The following is a 24,591-nucleotide window of genomic DNA, read 5'->3' as shown; positions in this document are numbered from 1 at the left end:
GATTTTTTTCCTTCTTTCTCCCTGGGCTGGTGCCTGATTCCTTCACATTCAAGTGTTCCTTCCACCTGCCCAGACTAACCTTGGGCTTCAACTCTGACTGACTATGAATCAAAGGAACGATGGCTAATAGGTAGGCTAACGGCTTCATTGATGAGGTTTACACTTACCATTGGTAGCAAGCATTGCCTGGCAAGTGTCATAGTGAATGATGACATAATAACAGGGTGAAAGTCTAGGATCTTTGGATACATATCCAGTGGTGATAAGGTCCCAGAAGTGATAACCACTGTCTGAAAACGGCCAAAAACAGGCTTGATTGCAATGGATGAATCAAGGCAACTACAATAAAGAAAAGTCAATTATAACACATTAAACATACACAGAAAAATCATGTTTTAGTTATATGAATATCAACATAGCTTCATTAGTCTACATATTGCTGCTAAGTACCATACATAGAATAGCATTGGTCTTAGTGGTGTAACAAATGAAAAAATTACTCCGAAAGTAGAAAAAAGATTTAAAAAATATAAATTGATTCAAACATCCAAAGAGTGTCATTGATTTCAAATAGATTGACCCAAAGACAGTATTATCTGAAATTTCATAAATTTGTCACCGTAGTTTGCTATTCATAAGTTAATTCTCAAAGCAAATGGTAATAATTGACACAATCTAAAAATTTGAATCCAATCAAAAGATTAAATTATAGAGACCCCACTGAAAACAACAGGTAAAATGAGATGATAGATTCTAAAAGCCTGAGTAGAGATTATATAAGATAGCAAATTTCAACAAGAAAACCTTAACCAACACAAGTAAACTAAAATGGGGTAAAAATAATCCCAATACATAATTGTTTTCTTGAAATAATCATTTCTTTTAATAACCCACACATTGCAATGGAGTTATCCACATATATCCCAGAAATTTTTCTGCTATACCACAAGCAGCTTGGGATGTGCATTCATTAGTAAGTGATTCAGTAAGTTTCATCTCATAAGGATATCATGCTCCAAAAAACAGAATGTTATGGGCCTCTAAACTTCAAACTTGAATTGAACCACCAGATAATGATCACAGAATACATGAAGTTAAAAATAAAGCAGGAGAAATAATTTTTGTGCATATAAAGTCACATAGACTTACCTGAAATACAATATAGGATTGGGAACAGAAGGTGTTTTGTCATCAAAAGGTTCAACTATAATTGTGAACCCTTTTGTGTATGTTGAGACAAGAGTCGCGAGGTGAGTGATCAGGACAATTGGTGAGAAATCAGTCAGATCTGCAATTTCTAAAGTACGAAGGAGAGATGCCAGTCTTTCTGCACAAAACCTGAAAATAAGAGAATATCAAAACTAAATTCTCACATATTTACTCTTGATGATCAATATGATACACTGCATTGAGAAGGAAATTAAAACCAAGTGATATGAAGTTTAAATATACATATGATAAAAGGTCTTTTCAGCGCTCTGAGAGGGAGAAGACACAAGAGAATAAAAGAAAATGTGATTACTAATTTGCAGATAACATCAAACTACAGTACACTCCCGATTATCCCAATGGCTAATGATGGGGAGAGACGGCACGAATAATCGGAAAACACGGATAATCCAAACTTTCACTTTAATGTCTTGTAATGTTCATCATTTACGTACAATAAACAATAAATTATTATTTATGGAGTTATTCTGTTATTTAAGAGTGCTTTCCGGACTCAATGAGATCTTTCTTCGCCAGTTCGCGATCTTTTTAGCGACGCACAACATGGTTGTACTCGTGTTATTAATGCTCCATGTAAGGCCTGGTTTCGAAAACCACACATCCGTGGTTGTGTAATCACGGATACAGTAAAGTGGTTTGCACGAATGCTTCAAAACCACTGCTCGACGTCGGTAACTACACTATCAGTCACCATGCCACGTAGTCGCGTCTCGCTCATGTTTCCCGGGTTGCAACTGCTACGGGACATGTATCCGTGATCACGGAGCGCAGTCGCACACGGCGAAGCTTGGAAAACAGAAACACGGCACTCCCGTTAATGCAGCTAACGCGCGATCGCTTCAATTTTACGAAGGGGAATATAACGGAAATAATAAGTCTGATGTATCCTAGCATTAATTCAGTAATTCCGATGATTATGCGTCCGATTTTATTTTTAAAAATAAAGATAGCGGAAAAAATTGAGCGAGAGTGAAAATCATGCACGGATAATCCGCAACCCGGATAAACCGCAGCCGGATAATCGGGAGTCTGCTGTATATACATTAAGTCTGATATGATCAATTTTTCTTCAAATAATGATGGTATACAATAATTACACAATTAAACGACAGTTCTGATTTCATTCTCTTCTCGAGAGGAAAAAACAACCTACAAAAGGAAAAATTATTTTGCTATTTTTTACACTTACTCTAACCTCATAGCATTAAAATTCACCCAATAAAGATGTTTTATTATCATTATTATTATTATTATAGCATTAATATGTGTTGGAAAACAAAGGCTCCCAAGATCAAATTAAAAATTATGGTCTTTCTCTCAGACCCAAAACTGGAATATACAAAAAGAATCTGAAAGAATATAATGAAAGATAAGTAATTTAAATGTTTGATTCGTAATTTCAATGCCAAAAACAAGTTTTCCTCATTTGGTCACTCTTTCATAATTATAAAATGAAATATTACCCAACCATAAAAACCACAGGCACTATACACAGCAACATAACAATAGTAAAGAATTAGGTATCACTCTCAAACAAGAGTACTTGCCATAGCATTGCACAAATCTATTGTAAGCCACCCAATCATCATAAAACAATAGAGATAGTGAGTTCATTTAGAAAAAAGTCAGACGACATCTCATTTACAACCTGTACTACTGCCTTAAGTTAAAAAAAATCATATATCACAAAAACAGCTGATAACTACAGACCAATATCTATTTTGTCAGTTTTCTCCAAGCTATTTGAAAAATTATTTTATACACGACTGCTGGGCTATTTACTATCTTGCAACTCACTCTGTGACAACCAGCATGGTTTTAGACCTGGCAAATCCACTATCTCTGCCTCTTTTGAGCTAGTTGATAACATCTTACTTGGCCTAAATGACAAACTCCTAACTGTAGGAATTTTCTTTGACTTAACTAAGGCCTTTGACCTAATTGATCATAGTATCCTAAAAAACAAGCTCATCACTCTTGGCATCACTGGTCCTGCCCTAAAATGGATTATGTCCTACTTAAGTGACAGACAACAAGTTGTTTGTTATCCATATGGATCCTCAACTATAAAATCTGGTCCCTTGAAACTAACCAGAGGAGTACCTCAAGGATCTCTCCTTGGTCCACTGCTTTTTTTTACTTTTTATTAATGACCTTCCGAATCACTTGTCACATGGTAGAACCATTCTTTATGCAGATGACACCTCCACCATTGTCACAGCCAAAAGTGCTCAATATTTGGTGGACATCACTACTTTGACCATTAAGGAAATGCATTAGTGGTGTAAAAACAACAACCTCATTATTAATGAAGATAAAACTCTCTTCATACAATTTCTCATTAAAAGCTCTGACAAGAGAGTTCTTCTCCCTCATATTAATAATATTAATCACTCCACAAATGTAACTTCAACAAAGTTCCTGGGGTTCCTAATCTCAGATGGCCTCGATTGGTATCCTCATATTCAGGCCATAATCAATAAAATTTCTGTGGGAACTTATATGATCAGGAAATTATCTCCTATTGTGTCATTTGAAACCCTGAAAATGGTTTAATATGCCAAAGTACATGCTCATATTTCCTATGGAATATTGCTTTGGGGAAATTCAACTGCTGCCAAAAAAGCCTTTTCTGCTCAGAAAAAGGCAATTAAGACTATGCATCAAGTTCCTATCCGCACCCCTGGCAAGTCCCTCTTTGCTGCATCAAAATCCTAACACTCCCTTCTCTCTATATCCTGACATGTGCCAACTTTATTAAAGCAAACCTTGATAAATTTCCTTCTAATGCCACCTTCCACCATCACCACACAAAGATCAAGTAATAATATACACCACAAGCAGTACTCCAGCTCCCTCTGTTTAAAGGGTCCCAGGCATTCAGCCACTGCTATATTTAACAAAATCCCTGACGAAATAAAAGATTGCACCTCAATTTATGTATTTAAGAACAAGCTGAAACTTCTTCTCTCTAAAAAGTGCTATTACAGCATTTCCGAATATATGGAAGATAATTTGTAAACATGATGATCTCCATGATGCTAGTTGTGACATCTTATTTTGTCCATACTATTGTACTGTACTTATTTATTTCATCAATTCTTATGTATTTAGAAAAATTATTTTTATTGCTTCTATATAAATTGTAAATCTTGATGACACATCATTGTATTTTTATTTGATATTATTATTAGCTTTTTTATGACGTAGCCATGCAATTGTACTCTTGCCAATCGGTGAAATAAATTATTATTATTATTATCATTTAAAACTATTAAGTGATATCTCATTGCATATTGTACAGAAATATTTAAATGTTCTTTTATTTTGACAACCTTATGAATATTTGGCGGTTGTTGACCAAACTAATGTCCAATTATGCAATTTAATATGTATATTACGTTGGTCATCATCATCAATACTCCACATTCAAGTTGTTTATGCTTATATGCTTTGTAATTTATCCGCCTACTTTCATTAATCTCTAGACCTTCCTTTTGTCAAAATGTGGATCCAGGGGGCCAAGAAGTTTCAGATACTATTTAACAGATACAGATGATTTTAAATCAATTTACCGTAAGGGTTTCCTCTCAATGCAGACCTTCTGATTGCAGTCACGCAAAAAACTGGCAGGACTCTCTTGAACCACATGTTGCACTCTCAACCGTGTCTTCAGGTACTCAACAAAACGCTTCAAGAATCCCAGAAAATGTTCTGCCATGCGTATGTTCCCTGGAACTACCTCTGTAAAAATGAATTTTAATGCATATGTGAATAAAAACTTGTACTCATTCACCACTTTAAGTTTATACCAACTTCTCATTTCCAATTTCCCTTACTTTTAGGTTTGAACCTTTAAAATTTCCCTGGCTTTCCGTTAACAGCAAAATAGTGATATATAAAGGGATTTTTTCAGAAAAATTCAGGAAGATATATTAAGAAAAAAAAATCCAAGCCAGCTTTGAGTTGCCTTCGCTGCCCGGCCAGGATGGCAGCAAAATTCAATATGTATTGCTGCACGTGTTCCACAATGATTTTTCATCTTTTGCAATGCCTTTGGAGTTTATTCCAGACCATTACCTAATTTGAATGTTTGAAAACAGGAAATCCAGATGCCAATTAAAGTTGGAAGGATAAATAGCTCCAAAACTAGATTTTCAGTTGCCTCAGGCAATCAACAAACAGGAGGAGAACAGATGTCAACACAGTTTAGATTATTAGGTAATGAGTCTTCCTTCACTCACGCTTGTCCTAGCCCTCACTGGGTTAGCCCCGGCTCTCATCTCCATTGATGATCGACAGGGACATTCAAGTTTCAAAAATATAGCATTTCCTTCCAACTTTAATTGTCATTTTGATTTCCTTTCTTTGGACCCATTCCCTTTAATAGCCAATTTGAAGCTCAACTTAATCATTCCATAACCTTTTTCCCAAAAGATTTCCAAGACTTCCCTCGCTGAAATGAACTCTGATTGAGTGTGTGTCATAAATACTGAGAGACACACAAAATCACCTCCTAAGTTTCCATCAAAAGCCATTGCCATGTAACTAAATATATAACTGTAAAACTAATATGGTTAATTTATAAATTAAGACTCAATGTACATACACATTATTGCTAATTTTCAACTAAAAAATCAGGATCATGCAAATTTAAATAATCTAAAGTTGGAATGCATTTATCCTGACATGGTTGATAACATTATCTGGAGAAGGAAATGAAAAATTAACACTGACTAAAATGGGATGCTAGTACTTTGCAACAGCTTAGAAAGCCATAAGGACACGTAAATAAAGTTAAAAAAACTCTGGAGAAACATTCAAATGAAATGAATCAGTAAAATTAGTAGCCCTAATAGAGTATCCCATCTAACCATTTGACCAGAACTTATTGTCTTTTTTTGTGTCACCAGATATTTCCTACACAGTGTCTGACACACATATAAATTCCACGGAGAAGGTTGAGAAGCCACAAAAGAATTCATAAACAGCAGTTTCACGCTGATTCATACGCTATTTTGGCATTACAAATGGGGGAAATTCGAGCTCTACAGCCACAAAAAAGTAATACACACCCATGCCTCGTATAGCGCAAATTCATTCCTTGGGAAAACATCGCAACTCAGTGTAGCCTAATCAAAAAACTTAAACGCTCTCATGATAAGACGTGAACTTGCGCTAAGTACAGACAAAATTGCTATCATTTTACACATGTTAATAGTATTGCTTGCCTCAAATCTTCTTTTTTGTTTATGTATTAATCAAAATTTATTGCAAAAGTATTACTCGTCATTGGGTCCAGATAGCCGGCCTACCGAAGTAATTTATCTCGTCTCCTTAACAGAATGACAATAGATAATTTAGATCAGTGATGAAGCGTGGAGCTAGTGGAAATGCCTTTTTTTTTAAGCAATAGCGTTTGAGATGTAATTTTTGCCGGCATAGGTTATCGGGCGATTGACTTCCAGGTAGAGGGTCTATGCTAAAGCCTTCAAGGTCTTAAGTATTCACGGGGGAGAAATGTAGCGGTGGCTGAGTTGCGTATGAATAGCATCAACACTTAAAAGGGTCTGCAACAGAGTCTCAAACACAATGGCTCCATTCCCTCCCAGCAGTCGTAGGCCCCCTGCATCTCAGAAATACAGTTCAGCAGTAGAAGGGGACTTCGATAGAGCCATATAGAGTAAAAAACCAAGAGGAAAATGGCAAAAATAGGAATGCGGGTAGAAAAATCAAGAAAAACCATAAACCTAGAAGAGAAATTGAAAGAGGTCAATTGCTTTGAAATTGGAGAGCTTCAAATCTATAATGCGCGGAAGTTTGAACTCACGATGCCTTATTCTGAATAAAGATGTAGTTAAAACATCAGTGACCTCAACCGCACCAACTTCAACCAAGCGGTCAACACATACAGAAAGTTCATTGTGAATCTGTACAAAAAGATGAGGGTGGTAATCGCTCCGAGACATTTAGTGAAAGGTTTGGTTGGCTCCAGAATTTCAAACGGCTAGCAGGCATTTTAAGTACGGCGATATCAGGTGAATCTGCAAGTGTTGATAGCGTAGTCACCCCATAATTTTCTGATGAACACCAAGCTGTGATTTAAAGTGGCTCCTTTCCACCTCAACTAGTTTTTAGTGTTGACGAGACGATATTTTTTTGGAAAAGAATGCATTCTCGTTCATTCATTTTCAGGGAAGGAAAACCTGGGTCAGGTTTCAAGGCACTTAAAGACTGTTTCACGTAGCTGCTAATGCCACGGAGGACTTCAAATTAAAATGATTTATCATTCATAAACTCTGCTAGCTATAAAATGGCATTCAAAGCAGCATTTGCCTGTCATTTTGATGAGCAACAAAAGGGCCTGTGTGACACAATTGCTGTTTTTAGACTGGTTTGAAAAATCGTCAACTGCCGACAATGCATTACGAGCCCCTGAAATAGCAGATGTTAGACCACCCACATGACAGGAGGGAATTTCAAAAGCGCGTACGAATTTTTTTTAACGTGAATAAAAGTCTTTGAATGTGTGCCTACTATCTTTAACACCTCAAGCGTGGCGGGCATTTAATTAAATCCCATCTCAGCGGCCGGATGATATTTAAATGACTTCGCCTTTTTGGCATACTATCATTCAATAATTTATATCTCTCATGATATACGATCAGTATTGTTGAAAATTTTTGTAAACTTGTGTAATATAATGCGCTACTGTATAATAATTTTTCGAGCGATTTGAAAAAATATTTATTGTATTATGTATCTCCTATTATGAACTAATGAATAAATTTTCAGTTTTGAATAAGCTACGAGATTAATTAATAATTACTAACATTCCATGCATTTTAAAGATACAATTACATGATGTAATTTAGTTATTTGGGGTTGAAAATTTCATAACAGATTGGATGCTTTCTATAGCATTACCCATCTCGCCTACTTGAAAATTCATCACTTCGCCCATTTCTCTGACTTTGTTCTATTATTACCGTATTATTTCATATAGTTAATCATGTGCTAATGTTTCAAATGTCAATATGTGAGCATTCAAATGGTTTACTTTAGAAAATCTGCTTTGTGTGACATGATTTGAAGCAATGCAAACATAATCCCACTGCACATTTTTCACACCAGTACACGCAGTCTCTTCATTTCCCATTTTAGGCACAACCTGCACACCTCCTTTGAGACTTTGATTTCTTCCCAGCTGCAGGAATTGTCTTTAGGAAATGTATTTCTGTGAGTCTTGGTACTAAATTGTGTAATGAGTGACGGCCATGTCCAAACAGTTCTTATGAAGTTGGATATTTAAAAAATATTACCTCGACCAATGGCACGCGAAATGATAAGTCAAATTTTTATACCTGTTTTTCCTATGAACAACATATGAATTTAGGACTGCCGCATTTAATAGTCTCCTAAATAACTTCATACACCACTTGTAATGGCGTTTTCTTTCCATTAGATACAAATGCAATAACAGGTCCTTGAAAATCACCCCACCAATGAATTTACTAAAACCTAACTCACAAACAGACTTCTGAGTCTCTTTTTTGCCTTTCAATACAATTCTCATTTCGTAGGATATTTTAACTGATTATCATTTTCATATGCTTTCAAGTTATTTGACAGTATTCAAATTTTCCTCACGTATGTTTACCCCAAATTTTGTCACTTTCTCATCGCATGCTGACTTGTGTTTCACCTTCAAATGCTTCCGTACTGGTGAGGTGGATTTTGCACTTCCTCGTGATAGTTTCACGCCACAGCATATGTTGAGATCTCAATGAAAATGTTTCCACACAATAAAATACACTTTTATCAATATATCATTGAATTAAAATGCAATCTGCAACATAATTGAAAATGTTTAGATAAACATTGACTTCACATGCGACAAGGACATGCGGGGACAGACCAATACGACTGTTCAGTGTTCTTAAGAGGAAGAGGTGGGTAGCAGAAGTGAGTAACGGAGAGGAGAAGGGGAATCAGCGTGATCCTTCCGTCTTTCAAGCAATGAGACTACGAATGAGGGAGTCAAGGATGAACATGTCAGACCTTGCCACTACGAGCTTGTTGTCTAGCCTCCCATTGTAGCCTTGAAAGCGAACCCGGGCGAGCCACGTGATATATCCAATTTGCATTTCTAGCCCGTCTCCACTTCTTTGCGGGGGACAATTCTACACTTGTTTCTTTGAAAATTGTGCTGTTTGGACTACGGAGAATATTAGTATGTATAGTCTAACTGTAACTAGAAAACTGAGTGGTAATGAATTAGAGCTGAAAAAACTATAACATCGTCAGAATTGAGTCGTGTTTGGTCTCATTCTATTTTAAATCTTGTGCATGTCATCCAATGGCCAAAGCTATCGAGACATCTTCAGGCCCAGAAAGTCACTCACCAAGCATTTTTCTTCCAGAAACGGAGAATTGAATTGAAAAATATCAGATGGTGAGACGGGGTAGGAATGAAACACACTTTGATTGTTCTCATGGAATTTGATATTTTCCTAGGAAGGTAATGATTTAAGGTCTGTGTGATCTTGGAAACGAAAAGTAAACATCAGAGGCATGATCTGAAGGAGGGCCGAGGGCGGTTTTCTGAAATCCGCAACGTAGTTACTTTTGACGTAGTTATTATCCTACAACGCTCAGATTCCCCCGATGATTGTTCAATCTCTTGGGAAGAATCACACTCTGCACCTATCGTATTTTGCCTTAAACTTTTCCACAGTTGAAACTCAGTTGTATAACCCCTACGAGAGATTTTAAACAAAATGGTTCATGATTAGGACAAGTGTCATTGTGGGACGGCTCATACAAAGAGAGGATCGGAACTCTTTGCACTCTCTCTTATCCGATCCCACCACCCCTGATAACTAGGCAAAATTCATTGTTTCTTCGATCTCCTGTACTTATAGTTGTGCTAAAGAATAGCTTCAGACTCGAGTACATGATATAAAAAATTAAATTATGAAAAAATACAGTAAATCATCAATACAGGTACAAGATGTGTTCCGAGACCTTGTTCATAAGCTGATAAATCTATACAAGGCATCAAAAAGTGTGGTTATCCTGCAGAATGCAACACTGCATTAAACATTTGCGTTACCTCATGATTATGACGAACTGATCTAGCTGCATGCATGACACGGCTGGAACTGATAAATAATCTCTGTCCACAGGAAGGAAGAACGTGCAAAACGCTGAACAGTTCCTGACTTCACATTGGATTTATTGACACTTTATTCCGACTGTGGCCAGAGTGCAATATCCTCACTTCTAGCCTCTCAACACATTTGCCCCTTCCTCTTCACTTTCGACCTTGTGTTGGAAATGCCTTTTATATTTCATCTCACCGAGGATGGCCACTTTGTCAGCTGAATTATGTATTCAACCTGTTTCTCATCCCCTTCTGACCATCAGCTATGATCTTCTTAGAGCTAATTTCAACTTGAGTGTTGAAACCATGTGTGTGCGACTGAATCTGAGCGGCTGTTTTTCGAGTGCTTGTGTACGTGCATCTATCAATAACTAGGCCTCGCAAAAATCCTGGGTTGTCAACCAGGAAGCCTTAGTTTGGGTCACTTCAGCCCACACAAAGGATGGTTCTTTTGGTTGCGTGTATGTATGAGCAAGTACCTATGTGAGTTGACCGTCCATTCCATTTAAGAGGCTGAGATTTGGTCTCCGAGGTGAAACCCTTCCCTTTTCACACAGAGCTTCAAGGTGGACGAGCGTTGGGAGATACAATAAGGCAATTGGAGTTATTCATTCCATACTGTCATTTATGGGAGGGAAATAATTGTTTCATGCCCTAGGTCAAGAAGCCTAATTCCAAATAATGCTGGAGAAAGAAAAGCACTAAACACAAACCTTGAAGAATTGCATCAGGAAGGACAGGATTGGCAAGGACTACATCAGTCTCCCTGGCAGCATGTGCATCTCTCAATCCTTGAACCATTCTTTCATATTCAGCACGAAGGTTTTGAGTGTCAGCTTCTTTCATGTCTGCCACAGCCTTTTCCAAGACCTTTTCAAAAAATGGGTATTCAAGGTTCATCAAGTCACAGCAAGTTGAACGGTAAATTTAAGTAAAAAATCATTCATTCATGGCTTAGGGCTGAAAAATTTAGCCATCAAAAGTGATATTAAATAGAAAAAATGTATAAAGAGAATGACCAATAAAGCTTCTTTAACGTTTCATTGTTTAACGTTTTAGTAAATTTTTCTTCTTTAGTGAAAATCATACCCGCTTTAAAAAAAATGCATTTTTTGTACTTGTAATTGATATATTAATGCCAAGAATATTTGTTTAGACATAGAAAACTCTTTTCTCACAAAAACTTCACCATATTTGTGGGAAGGACCAACAGTGACTACCAGAGTTGTGAACAGGAATTTTTTCTCTATATCAACATTATTTTTAACAACAAAGAAAACATAAAGCCATAAATTTTATTTTTACAGGTGGTGGGTGATACCTTAAGGAATATCAGAAATAAAAAGCTTAGCTTTACTGAAAAAAAATTAGCTTGACTGACATACTGCCTCTGTCAAAATTTGATGCTTTATAGAACCATGTTTTTGATACTCAATTTTCATTTTTAAAACTCCAATAAAACAAATGAGTTTAAGAGAATTTTCAATATCTCTGAGAACGTTTTTTACTTAATATTTGGGATCTTCATGCCTTCTATGATATACTTGCAAACTGTCATAAGAATTGGTTGAAAAATGAGACTAAAAAAATCTATTTACCTCTGGAGATTCGAAGTTCCCTTGGAAACCCCATTAAGAGAAAAACTAGTTTTAACCACACTTCAAATGGCCATGAAGAAAACTAGTAAAGAGAGCTAAGAAAACTTTTACATGGCTTCATTCCTACATGGAAGGATGAAAATCCCCAAGTATTATCCAAATCCGTGTCGGTGGGTGTCATGCCTGGATGAGCTGACCATATTCCATTTGGAATGACCCAGTTGGTATGAGTATTCAGCAATATCAATACTTTGAAGGCTACGACTATTGTCACACTTAAAATGAATTTTGTAAACCAAAGAGGACTATGCATAGATTTACCTGGAGGTTGGCACAGCTCCTATCAATCACCCGCTTATTTATTTTAACACTCATTGAATCTGTACACACGTTATCAATATTATGAGCCTCATCAAACACAACAACTGAGGATTTGGAAAGTTCCTTAGAAACAACATCAGCAATCTTGGGGTCAAGGAGGTAATGGTAACTGTACACAACGATATTGGCATGAGTGATCTGAAAGAAAAATCCATTTATCACAGAAAGTTCTACAATATACTCTAAATTGGTCAATGCAGCCAGCGAAATTGAAACTTAAAAAGCCACTTACCGTGTATCTAGCCAAGTAATATGGACACCAACCTCTCTCTCTGGCGTATTGCTTCAGGTCATCTAAGGCATAGACCCCTGAGGGCATGAGCTCATCCCTACCACAAGCATCAAACGCTTCGTAAAAAGTGCAAACTGGAACCTCCGGATGGGCACGATGTCGCTCGCGTACATGAGAAGCAGTGAGACTATGACACCTTCCGTCTACTATACGTCCATCTCTTTCTTTGCTGACCTTTAAAGAGCAAGATTACATAAATGAATATAAAATAATTCAACAAAGGTAATGCACTAAATTCAGCAAATTCACATGGTACCTCAATACATTTTTACAATCAATATACATATTTACTAAAAAATGCCTTTTCTGTATCTTATCGAGATTTTGAAAATTTACAGTGCATGCTTGAAAACTTTAACCATTTGATTACCTCCGGGTGGATACATAGATTCTTTCTAGAGCTAAGAACTAATCCTACTACAGGTCGAAAATCTCTCTCATGGGCCGTTTGCTTTTCTATGTAAGCAACTAGTCTCTTTAGTTCCTCAACTGCTTTCTCGATTTCAGGAACTGTACGAGAACAATAAATAAGCTTGGTAACGTCAAGTGGCCTAGCTCTCATGTATGCCAATATCAATGAAAGTAAAGATATGGTCTTCCCCGTTCCAGAGGGCATTTCCAGCAGGCAATGACCCTGTCAACATAGAAGAGCCTATTAGGTTATGTCCATTAAATACAGCAATACGGGGAATAAAATAAATAAATTACCTTAGCATCGAGGGTTTTTTTAAGTTCAGACATGTAAGCATATTGCTCTGGGTATATGTAATCATAAGGAAAATACACATCCAAATCGTCAACTTTGAGCCTGTAAGAAATAAGGAATTATGCACAGCAACAATTAACAAATAAACTTTCCCTCGAAATAAAGAAAAAAAACGCAACAAGTAAAACACTCCTTACTTCATTTTTTGGCACAAGAGCAATTATCAATAAAGAAAACACATTCTTCCACAACAGTATTCAAACTCGAAACCGCTCGAGATTACCTACGCGATTCGTTATTCAATCGTTGCATGTATTGCATTTAGTTTTTCACTTTTTTCATAAACAAATGAAAAACAATTATAGCAGACGTAACTTTTTGTAAACCTCAAGGGTAATATCATCTTTTCTTCTCTGCAGTTTGCTGATAGAGTTTAGTAATATTCTTTGCAAAAGTACTAGTTAATATAACTCCTCTTGAAATCAAATTTTCTATGTAGGTCATCCTGGTTGGTACAATAGGAAGTACCGTAATCAATATGTCTGCTATTCTTTAAGTTTGGGGCGTCTGCAAAAGGTCGGTAGTGGGGTGGCGGTACCGCTAGCTCCTCTGCTCCAGCTGGTCTGTAGGTCCATGTAGGTCAACGCCTGGCTAGAAACTTCATACACGTTGCTGTTATGTGATTCCCTGAGCATCCTATGCGGCTGATACGAATAGTTTTCGAAGTGACTGTTTTACCACTATCATTTGGTACTTGATTTTGGCTCTTGAATAAAAGAATCATGTTCGCAAGAATCACGTTTTACCCTACATTATTTTATAACGTTTTGATGGAGAGAGTTACCAGCCGACGTTGGTACGATCGGATTGACGAAACCGTGGTTTTAGGAGCTCTTCCATTTTCTGGAATGACGACTAGTGTGAGTTTTCCAATGGTTATTTTGTATTTGCTCGGAGAAATCCTCACAAATGAGTGAAATATATCTTGTTATGTTAATTTTAATGTTTCAGCTTGTCAAAGAAGAGAACGTTAAAGGAGTTGTCTCGATGAACGAAGACTATGAATTATGGCTGTTTTCGAATAACGGTGAGGTACGTCGCAATAGTGGTGCAGAATGCCATAGTTTTCAAATTGTCAGTGTCTATATTTAGTTTCCTCTAAGAAATCGAATGATGTTCCTTTTTACTTCAGGACTGGAAGAAACATGGAGTAGAATTTCTTCAGCTAAGCACGACAGATATCTTTGAAACTCCTTGCCAAGAGAAACTCGTCAAAGGGGTGACTTTCATTAACAAATTCAGGAAGCTTGGTGGAAGTGTTTACGTGCATTGCAAAGCGGGCCGGACGAGAAGTGCGACCCTGGTGGGATGCTATCTTATGATGGTGAGTCATTGGATTTCGTGGTTGTTATTATCATCAACACTCCGGAAAGAGGCGGGAAGTAGAATTGTTCCCGTAACCTCTCGGATGTGATGATCGTGCACGCAGGTGATAAGCCTTAAACTCACACCACATTCCTTTTTGGAAATTTTCAATTGACAAATTACGTACAGTTGAACGGTTCAATTGAAAATACATATTCATCCAATATGGTCAATTTCTGGATATATATTTAAATTATTATATATATTTAATTATTTATTTAGGTTAGATATCCATAAAATCAAGATTTCATGAATGCCAACTTCGAAATAAATAATTTATGTGAACGGTAATTATACAGTTGAAATCTCTTTTGGATCAATGTCATAAAAACTTTGATTGTGCTTTTCCACATCTTCCACCAGTTCCAAAAATCTTTAATAGATATCAAAAAGCTACATAGTTATTTTTTAAGGTGAATCCTCAATGAAAGTTTTTATTTCACCAGATTTATGAATGAAGTTTAAAAGTAATTGAACAATTTCTAAAAGCCACTTGCCTATGCATATCAAACCTCAGACACATTGTTGCTGAGAGACATTGATTTCCAATTTGACACTGAGGAAAGTACTTAATGAATCCCCCCCTCCTTGAAACAAAGACCTTAATCTATTGCTGATTTCAAGAGTGTCCATGTGCCATCATGTGAATTTACTTTCTTCTATGAATAATTGTGAATCAGGCGTTCAAAGGGTCCTAGTAATAATAAAATAATTAAAAAATTAAAATTAATCTTACCCATTATTTTACTGCAATTGTAAGAGTCTAACAAGATAAGGAATAGAGATCATAGATTTTTCTTGTTTCTCATTTGGGATGTTAGGGCTATAGTTAATACTGTATGCTGGATTGTTTGGGTTTTCAAGGGTACCTATGTACCCCTTGTGTGTAGGTGCCACAGCTCTCATTGTAGACATGCCTATGACTGACTGTGAAAATTCTCCTGCACTGCTGGACTTCAAACCTGGGCCTTCTGGTTCGGAGGCCAACGCTCAAGTCTCCAAAGTAACCTGATCCCCTTTACAAGAGTGATTCTCACTTAATAGATAATGAAATTTATATCAGTACATATGTATTACTGAATGATGTGAGCTTGTTGATGTGTTACGCTCTGAAGGCTGATGAGCAAAACTGTATCATTTACGAATTAACGGGAATTAATGGCTGAGAAAATTAGTTAAGACTTAAAAGATTTGCATGATTAATCGAATAACCTCAAAATAAGAGGAAACTAGGTGCGTCTTGAGTCAGGAAGATCATTTTTTGACGTAGAAAAATCATCATCATGCCCTAACAAAGATTTCTATGCCAAAATATTTGCTATTTTCAGTAATGGTTGAAACACCTACTGCCCTAAATGAAATCCTTTGATGCTATATGCCGGAAATGCCTCAGATCAGATAGGCTGATTTCTTGTCTCCTGACTTACCTCATTTCCTTTTAGTCATATGCTTACCATCTCAACTCTAATGCATTATTCATGTGTCACGAACTTCCCCATTCTCTACCTAGTGCGTCATCCTATCAACCCTTTGTCAGGTTCCTGTCTCTTTCACCAGTCGAAACGCCTTACAAAAATAATACTAGCAGGTTGTAAGCGTATGTAAATTGATTCTTTTGTCATACTAAGTTGGGATGCTTACTGAAAAGTTTGAAGGCTGCTCTTATCACATTTTGCGTTTTGGTCTGAAAAGACTTGAAATTGCCTAAGCACCCCTGGGATAATTTTTTAAGGTTGTTCAAACCATTGTGAAAGAGAAGTTTCACATTTGAATTGTGTTTGAAACTCACATGCTATGTGGCTAGTGGCTTTGCTTCAAGAGTTTCACCAATGCCTTTATGGTTACATTTAGATTTTGCTTTGTAATAATGAATAAATGATGTCACGGGTCTTGACCTAAATTTGCAATTTTATCCTTTTTTTTGGGTGAATGGGAAGTACGTACATTTTTGATGAAATAATTGTCTTCGTCACTTTGGTAACATGTGCAATGTGAAAAGTGGAAAAATCATTTCTGCATTTGAATCTCTCATCTTTCTTCCTGGGTGTATAGTATATTTGGTAATATGTACATTTTACATTCTAACTGAAACTAATCCCTGTTAAGAGTTCTTGGGCCCATCCATTATTTTGCTCTTTCATTCCCTTGTCTGGTCAATGCATTTTGGCTGTCTTTACTGTAGTGCACTTGCATTAACTAATTGACTCTTGATTTCCTCTAAATATTAAATAAAATCAGGAAAATGTATAGATGTGCGTAACACTGTTTGTTTAAAACAGTGTTACGCACAACACAGTTTTCCTCTTAAAACACTCACCTCCTCAAGGAGGAACTCCGAGAGAAAGTCTCGTGATCCTCCTCCAAGGAGGGAGAATAGGAGAAGGGAGAAAGAAATAAAATCTCACGCATTTCTGAAGCCACACTACTTCCTCCGGATAGAGGAAGAGTAAATTTTTTGTGGAGGAAGAGATCTTTTGAGGATTACTTTATGTAACCAAATGTAATCCTCTCCTCTTGTTGGAGCTATGCTGTGTGGACTCTGGTAGGATATTAGAAACTATTTATTGAAATTAAGTTTTGACATTTTTACCCCTTCTACAGTTTAAGAAAAACAAATGATAGATATATTGAAGTTTTGTATTGTTTATAACAATTAATTAGTTTAAACAAAGTTAGCAACAATGTTAATAACATTTACGAGTGTTAACAATTTCTACATGCCTTACGGTTTAAATAACTACAAATGAACGAACTTATGACTCTACATTATTTTATTACAATTTTTAAAGTTTAAACAAATTTAGTTACAAATTTAGCAACTTTTAAAAAATTTAACAATTTCTGTATGTTATACGGTCGAGAAGCGTTGGCTGGACAACATAACCGTACTCTTTGTTGATCATAACAATTACTAAAATTTAAACAAATTAAGCAACTTTTACAACAATTAATAATTCCCACGAAAATAACTAAAATTATAAATAATATTAAATAATATGATAAATTTTATATGGTTGAGTAACGTGGAATGAACAATATACTCTACTCTATTATGTTTATAACAATTACTAATGTTTATACAAATTTAGCAACAATTTTAGAAAAATTTTCTAAATCTTAAAATTTATTTAATTTACTCAGGTTAATCAACAACAAAAGAATGGTTTAGTGGAGCTCTGTATTGTTTATAATAATTTCTTAAGTTTCAAAATAATTAATAACAATTTTAATAACATTTTTAAAAGTAACAATGTGTTACGATGTAAAGAATAGAAAATGAGCACTGTGTCCAAACAATTTAGCAACAATTATAATGTTTATAACTTTAATAACAACCATTAGGTATGGTTTTACTAAGTTTACAGCATATATATGACATGTATCCTGTAAAGTAGACATACCAGCTGAAATAATGGCTTAATTGAATTGTTTTATTATGACCTGCAATTTTTTTCAACTTTTTTCATCCTCTTGATGACATGCCTCACTCTGCCCAGAGCTCTCTCATGTGTGCTGCAGATACTTTTTTGTATTGCTCTAGCTCTTTTGGGAGGAAACGATCTTTTCGGAGGAACGCCTTTTGATTCACCCCTTGCCCCTACATGTTGGAGGGGAACAAAAACTGAGAGTTTTTTATTTTCTCTGAACAGAGTTCTCCTCCCAAGAGTTTCAGAGGTAAGGAGTTGGGAGGAATCCCTTCCTCCTGACTTTCCTCCAAGGAGGACTCCCAAACCCTGCTTAAAATGATGGCGTCATTTGTAACTCCATACTATCCTATGTATCTCTGAAAATAACCCTCATACTATGGATTCTGAAAGACATATATGTCTACATATATGTCTTACATCAAAAGAATGAACCAATTCTAAGGTATGAATATACCACAATAAATATGAGGTAAATATGTACATCACAGTAGGATACATAAATATACCATGAACTACTGTCATTAGACCCTTGCTGTGTGATATTATGTCCATTCTGGAGGGCTGATCATAAAGCAAATTCCATCGTTTGTTGATTCGGCATTACATAGCTATTCCCAGACGATAAATCGGTGTAAACAAGGGATGCATGTGAAATGAAACAAAAGTCGAAACCAAAAACTGGGTGGGTCAAAACTTAACTAAATCTCTGGAATGAAACGAAACGTAGATAATGTTTCGCAGCAGAGGGCCCATGTGCTTCTCCTTCGAATAGTTTACTTTCGACCCATTCACCAAGTATGAAGTATGGTTGAATGAAGTAGGGGTTCGGCCTACCGCCATTAGATGCATGGGGCACTCATATTTTCACCACTCACAGAAGGGTGAACGCAAGCTGGCCATTCGATTTTCCAGCTCAAATGTTTTTAACCTCTCTGCACGCATGTGAAGGGTAATGGGTCAAAACTATTCCCTCTTATCCCCCTCCTCTCAACTTCTGAGATCGAAACATAACTATGAGCTGCAAAGTTTTGATTAATTTCATTTCATTCCTGGGAATAAAATTTCGTCGCGGGTCGAAACTAATCTCCTTGGTGATTGTAATTTCGTGCGGGAGTGAAACTAATCCCAGGCCTCATATTTTCGTTTACCTTCGAATTGAAACGAAACATTTTTGTTCCATTTCACTTGCCATCCCTGGTTCAAACAGCATCGATGCAGATATATGTTGCTATCTTAAAAAGGTGTGTTTCAAAAGCAAATAATGTGTAGAAGTTCATAAGTAGTGACATATTTTGTGAGTGGGAACAAAATCTGTGAAATTTGAAATTTTCAAAATCACTCATCAAATTGGCTCCTATGTGTACACTGAAAGTCAAACTCATCTGAAAGCAGGGGTCTACTGTACTTAAAAGTTAAGATGTGGATTTCATGAATAAAAAGTGCATGTCCTGTAGTTTTTCAACAATTTTTGATGGTCAAGCCCTATTATTTCCAAGTATTTCACAAAATATTTCTCTCCTCTTTGGTCAATAATGATGAACTTTCCTCTCTGAAATGTTGGTATATTTAATCTTAGGAATGTGAAGGTCGTGTGAAATTTTCTACCCAAATCAATATTCTTAGTGTTGAAGAGGCTAAGGCACCTTTTTATGTGGGTTCCATTTCTAGTTCCGTTAGGAAGTATCAATTTTTGGACCCAGTTCTCTCCTCCAGTTCTTAATAATGTGTTTCGTATCGTATTGTTTAATTTTTGTGAGCCATTAAAGGTATTAGCTGTAGTTTTATGAAAACTATCTAAATTAATTTATCAGCTTAGCTGACAAAGTCTGGTTATAACATCATTCTTTTTGATAAAATCTTCTTGAGTTTGGCACGAGGAAAAAGTAAAAGTAAAGCAATAGTATTTGCTGGGAAAGCCTATGATCTTTTATCATTCTCTTTGTAAGAAGTGTAAATGTTGGGGAGCATGCTAGTCTAGTGGGTAGGGAAATTGGCTTCTGATGGGGCAGACTCAAGTTCAAATCCTGGGTGTTGCCTTTGGGCTCCTCAAACATGAAATCCTTAAAGATGAGGTTGGCCCATGGAAATGAAGTGGCCCCCTTGACCTAAATGATTGATAATCACAAGTCTGGGGTGAGCTCTATCCTAACCTAACCAAACAAACCTTAGGGGAGAATCATTGAGTGAGTGAATGTAAATTAAATGAGAAAAGTTCACTAATTGGGTATTGCACATGTTCATTGTATATTCATGCATATATGTATTCTTCCACTATACATTCACTTACATATATTGCGGAAGCATGTACATATAAGTATCAAAGTGTCTGTCATTGCTAATATGGAGTCGTTTCACTACTTACAAGCTTCAAGTTATGATTTAATTGCATCTGTATGATGTATATTAAGGATACATGTATGTTAAAAGAAAGTGTGCGCATGGTTATGTCTTTGTGGAATCAGTTTGGATTCTAGCTCTGAAGCGTTGGTGGAACTGAGAGCTGAAGAATCATACTGACACATTTCTGCAATTGGTGAAAGTACTCGTATGCTGTTAACTTTTCAGAAAAATGGCTGGAGTCCCGAGGAGGCAGTGGGGTTCATGGAGGGGAGGAGGCCCCACATTCTGCTGCGCTCGGCTCAGTGGGAAGCGTTGAAGATCTACTATGAGAGAGAAGTGACGGCTAGGTGACGCCCGCAGACTGGTTTGGAGGGAGGGGAGGGCGAGCAAGAAGCCGCCCTCCCGGCACCAGCGTGAAGTCTTACCATTTCTTTTCCGGCCCTCTTCCTTGTGTAACCTCTATTTGAAATTGTACTGAATGTCAATGGACCAGGTTTACAGAGTGAAATTACGACCGAGGCGAATTTGGACTTTAAAAGCTGTTAGTGTATCATGGGTGGATGAGACTTACCTGAAATCTTTTTCGTATATATTTTGGCATTCATCAGAGAGTCACAATAAAGGAATGATATGTTGCCTTATGGTCGCTCGATAATTCTGCCTGAAAGTCATTGTACATGAGTAAAAAAAGTGGTGTTGGTGAAGATCAAAAATTAATATTTGAGTTGTATTCAGGGAGCTTAAAACAATCATTCACTTGAAACCATTAGCGATACAGTTAGAGGTCGACGAAGTTATCTCTTAGGTTTCTCATGATAAAAATTGATAATATTCACTCCAATATATTTACTTAGTGTACTTTTTCACTGCTTTAAATAACAATAGAATATTTAGCTGTGCATAGGCTGAAAGAACCTTATTTGTAGGGGAGCATTCTGTTCAGCTGAAATGCAAATGATTGACTCACTTAGCTGTAGTTTATTTTAAATTTTAAGTCTTCTTTGGATATAATGAGGGTATGAGCTCAAAAACTTTCAGACTATGAATGGATTTTTGGAGTGACATTAGCTATTTATTTGTGAATAGACTACATCTTGTGAAGCTCTTCAGTTGTTGAAGTTGCTCGTTAGATTGCAAACTTCTGGAGTGGATGATCATGTTATAAACTGCACAAAATTGATGTGGCTGTTGAATTTTCTATTGTAAGCTATCTAATGCTTAAGAGAGAAATTTTGAAAAGTCAATAGGTTTTCATGACCAAGTAAAGCTCTACATTTTAATTAGGAGGTGAGGTATTTTATGAGTAAGTGAAATTTCTAGAAACTTATGGGGAAATCATTAATCATTCCAACGTTTTGACTGATTCCTTTTGATCACAGTAAATGCGAGCTGTTAGCACAGAATGTATCTTGTTGTGAGGACTCCAAATGAAATTCCTTGGAAGTAGAATTTGGTGACTTGGGAAAAAATTGCTTGCTGCTAACCAAAATTTGATTGAGTTATGCATTTGTATTTGGATAAATATTTCAGAAATAGTACTTAGGAAATCTGAAAGCCCATCGATGTACCTGCTGAAGAAAGGACATTAAAACCATTTTTCTCGAGCTCAAAGAAAAACTCTTTTGTATGCTTATGTGCGTACTGTGCAAAGTGATATTATGGAACACCACTTTTATACATATTTAACATGAAATTTGGAAAATATTTACATTTTCCTTGGTCTATAACGAAGTATTTCTTGTGATGATGGGAAAATGTGTAAAATAATTGTGGACAAGGGTTGTAGGAGAAAACCCATGCTGCGATGCAAATGAACACAAGTTATCTCCCACCGGCTTGGATACCTATTACTTATTTATTGTTAGCATTTTCCTGCTAGTACAGGTACTCATGAAATAAATTATTTTAACTTCATAGTGATGATATTGCCATGGAAATTAAGTTTTCCTGACCTCAAATCATTTTGTCTCTTTTTACCTTTGCAGATATTTCTCTGATTCGGGGAGGCTTTACCTTGATCATGTACTGTTCAAGCAATTATAAAATTAATCAAATAAAATGCAGATCATGCAAAATAATTATTCCATGATAAATATTGTCAATTACTTATGTGCTTTTGCATCTGTTTCACAACTTGAGTCTATTTGTATAGTGTATAGGCCTCTACTACCTTTGTGAGAATTATTATGTACCTTTTTTGTACATACCTGAATTACTGGTGTTTGTATGGAATTTTATCTACGCTTTGACTTCATGGCTAATGTCTTTTCTTTGGTCTTCATTTTTTTAATCTCCCGTAATTTTTTGTAAAATTTTGGTCACAGCATAATTATCATTGATGTTCCTAATTTTCATTCCTATGGATGGCTTTTTGTGACTTAGTTTTCGGGATTTTACCCTTATATCTATTTCTCTTGTCTTCAGAAGCTATAGATGTGATAATATGTTTCAATTCTTGACATTGACAATAAATGAAATCAAGAGATGTAGCAATAGCATTTATATGTGAGGAAATCTTTGGCATGGGAAAGTTATGTTGCCTCTATGTATGTATATATTCTGGAGATACATTTATGAACTCCATATGCTGAATCAAATGGGATTATTTTCTCAATAAGGTTGTTGCATACTGTAATTAGTTAGTGTGTTTGGAATGGTTGATTTGCTAGATGATATTTATTCAAATCAAGGTCCCCTGTGTGCAATTGACCATATAGATGGTAGACAATTATTGCTCAGGAATAACTTCAAGTGGTAAGTTATAATTGTGAACGTCACAAGTGTTGATGTTTGATTAGGTATGTCTATAGAGTTTTTAATGCATATTTTTTAGTCTGTACCAATTTTACTGGCAGGTGCTTTGAGTATAGCAATAGGTAGTTATTTTTACATGTATGTTGATAATTCTATCTAAAAGTTGTTATGTAGGTTCAGTATTAATTATTTTTGTGTTAAATTGTGGAATTTGAGTGGCTGTTTTGTATCCAGACTGTAATTTACTTATTAAGCCATTAAAAAATTGAGGTGCTCACTCAACACTTCCTTAAATCAGGGATTTACCTTATTTTAATCATTAGTTAAACATTATTTTTTCAATGATAGGCATTAACAATTTCTAAGCTACATAATTATGTACTTAAGGATTTGACGTTTATCCAGTGAGCTAACTATATGAATCTTTCTCAGGCCTCTGACCAGGACAGGCTCTCAATTTATGTTGAGATATCAACAGAATACTTTTCCATTGTGCTCAGCCCAGGGAAGGATGGAAAAGTAGGTATTCTATCAATATGTCAATGGAAATAGAGAGCCTGACCCAGTCAGAAACCCGAGAAAGATTCATCCAATTAATGTACCTATTTTGAATCAAGTTCTATCAGAAATGATAACTTTTTAGAGAGTTAAAAGTTGGATGTAGTGATTGAGAAGTTAATTTTTAGAAGATCTTTTTCATAAGTTATTAGTGTTTGTTGCTTCATAAAAATTGTTATACAAAGCATTTTACATGTTTGAAACCTAATGATATGCATTTCATGTTGATTTGAATCATAGCTTCATGCACTTGTTATACCCATGTTTTGATAGGATCATGTACAGTAAATGAGTATATTGAAATAAAAGTTGTGAAAGATATAGAATTTAAGTCTTTATTTACCAAATTGCTCATTCTATGTAGATATGTAAGGGCTAAATAGTGGCACTTAATTAATTACTTGTTACTGATGATATAGTATGCACGTCTTATGAGTGCTTGAAGATACTATTTGTTTCATATTTTTGGGATAATTATTTGCTTTAAAAGCAATCATAGTTCAATTAAAAATATAGGAAGCTTGGGAGCATGTACATATTGAATTAATGTGCCACTTTTGTAATTCTTGAAAACCTGCAATATCAAAGCACAACACAGGAGTGGTTAAATGTAATTAAAGTTATTGCCCAAGAAAGTATTTAAACATGCATAGATTCATCTTCATTCATCATCAAAATGTGTCAGGCTTGTCGATTTTCCCCGGAGTGTCCAG

General features: G+C 35.9%; 2 protein-coding genes across 2 annotated transcripts in view; one reads left to right on the top strand and one right to left on the bottom strand.

The window, feature by feature from the left end:
* Positions 1–13,668, bottom strand: part of LOC124167532 (general transcription and DNA repair factor IIH helicase subunit XPD) — a 33,638-nt gene extending 19,970 nt beyond the window's left edge. Inside the window, exons 1-9 of the mRNA XM_046545478.1 lie at positions 13,571–13,668; positions 13,376–13,475; positions 13,038–13,301; positions 12,608–12,841; positions 12,316–12,513; positions 11,110–11,266; positions 4,806–4,974; positions 1,150–1,338; positions 168–339 (exon numbers count right to left, since the gene is read on the bottom strand). Coding sequence (XP_046401434.1) covers positions 168–339; positions 1,150–1,338; positions 4,806–4,974; positions 11,110–11,266; positions 12,316–12,513; positions 12,608–12,841; positions 13,038–13,301; positions 13,376–13,475; positions 13,571–13,575 — 1,488 coding nt within the window. The 5' untranslated portion in view covers positions 13,576–13,668. The remainder of the gene's footprint in view (positions 1–167; positions 340–1,149; positions 1,339–4,805; positions 4,975–11,109; positions 11,267–12,315; positions 12,514–12,607; positions 12,842–13,037; positions 13,302–13,375; positions 13,476–13,570) is intronic.
* Positions 13,669–13,757: 89 nt separating this feature from the next.
* On the top strand, positions 13,758–24,199 carry LOC124167533 (phosphatidylglycerophosphatase and protein-tyrosine phosphatase 1). The gene is made up of 4 exons (XM_046545479.1): positions 13,758–14,293; positions 14,385–14,465; positions 14,566–14,757; positions 20,792–24,199. The coding sequence occupies exons 1-4, from the start codon at positions 14,156–14,158 to the stop codon at positions 20,915–20,917; spliced, it is 537 nt and encodes a 178-aa protein (XP_046401435.1). The 5' UTR covers positions 13,758–14,155; the 3' UTR covers positions 20,918–24,199.
* The last annotated feature ends 392 nt before the right edge of the window (positions 24,200–24,591 follow it).

This window comes from Ischnura elegans, chromosome 11, assembly GCF_921293095.1.
Source record: "Ischnura elegans chromosome 11, ioIscEleg1.1, whole genome shotgun sequence".
NCBI lineage: Eukaryota > Metazoa > Arthropoda > Insecta > Odonata > Coenagrionidae > Ischnura > Ischnura elegans.
The sequence above is the reverse complement of the archived record's forward strand: the minus strand, read 5'-3'. Positions and strand labels throughout refer to the sequence as shown.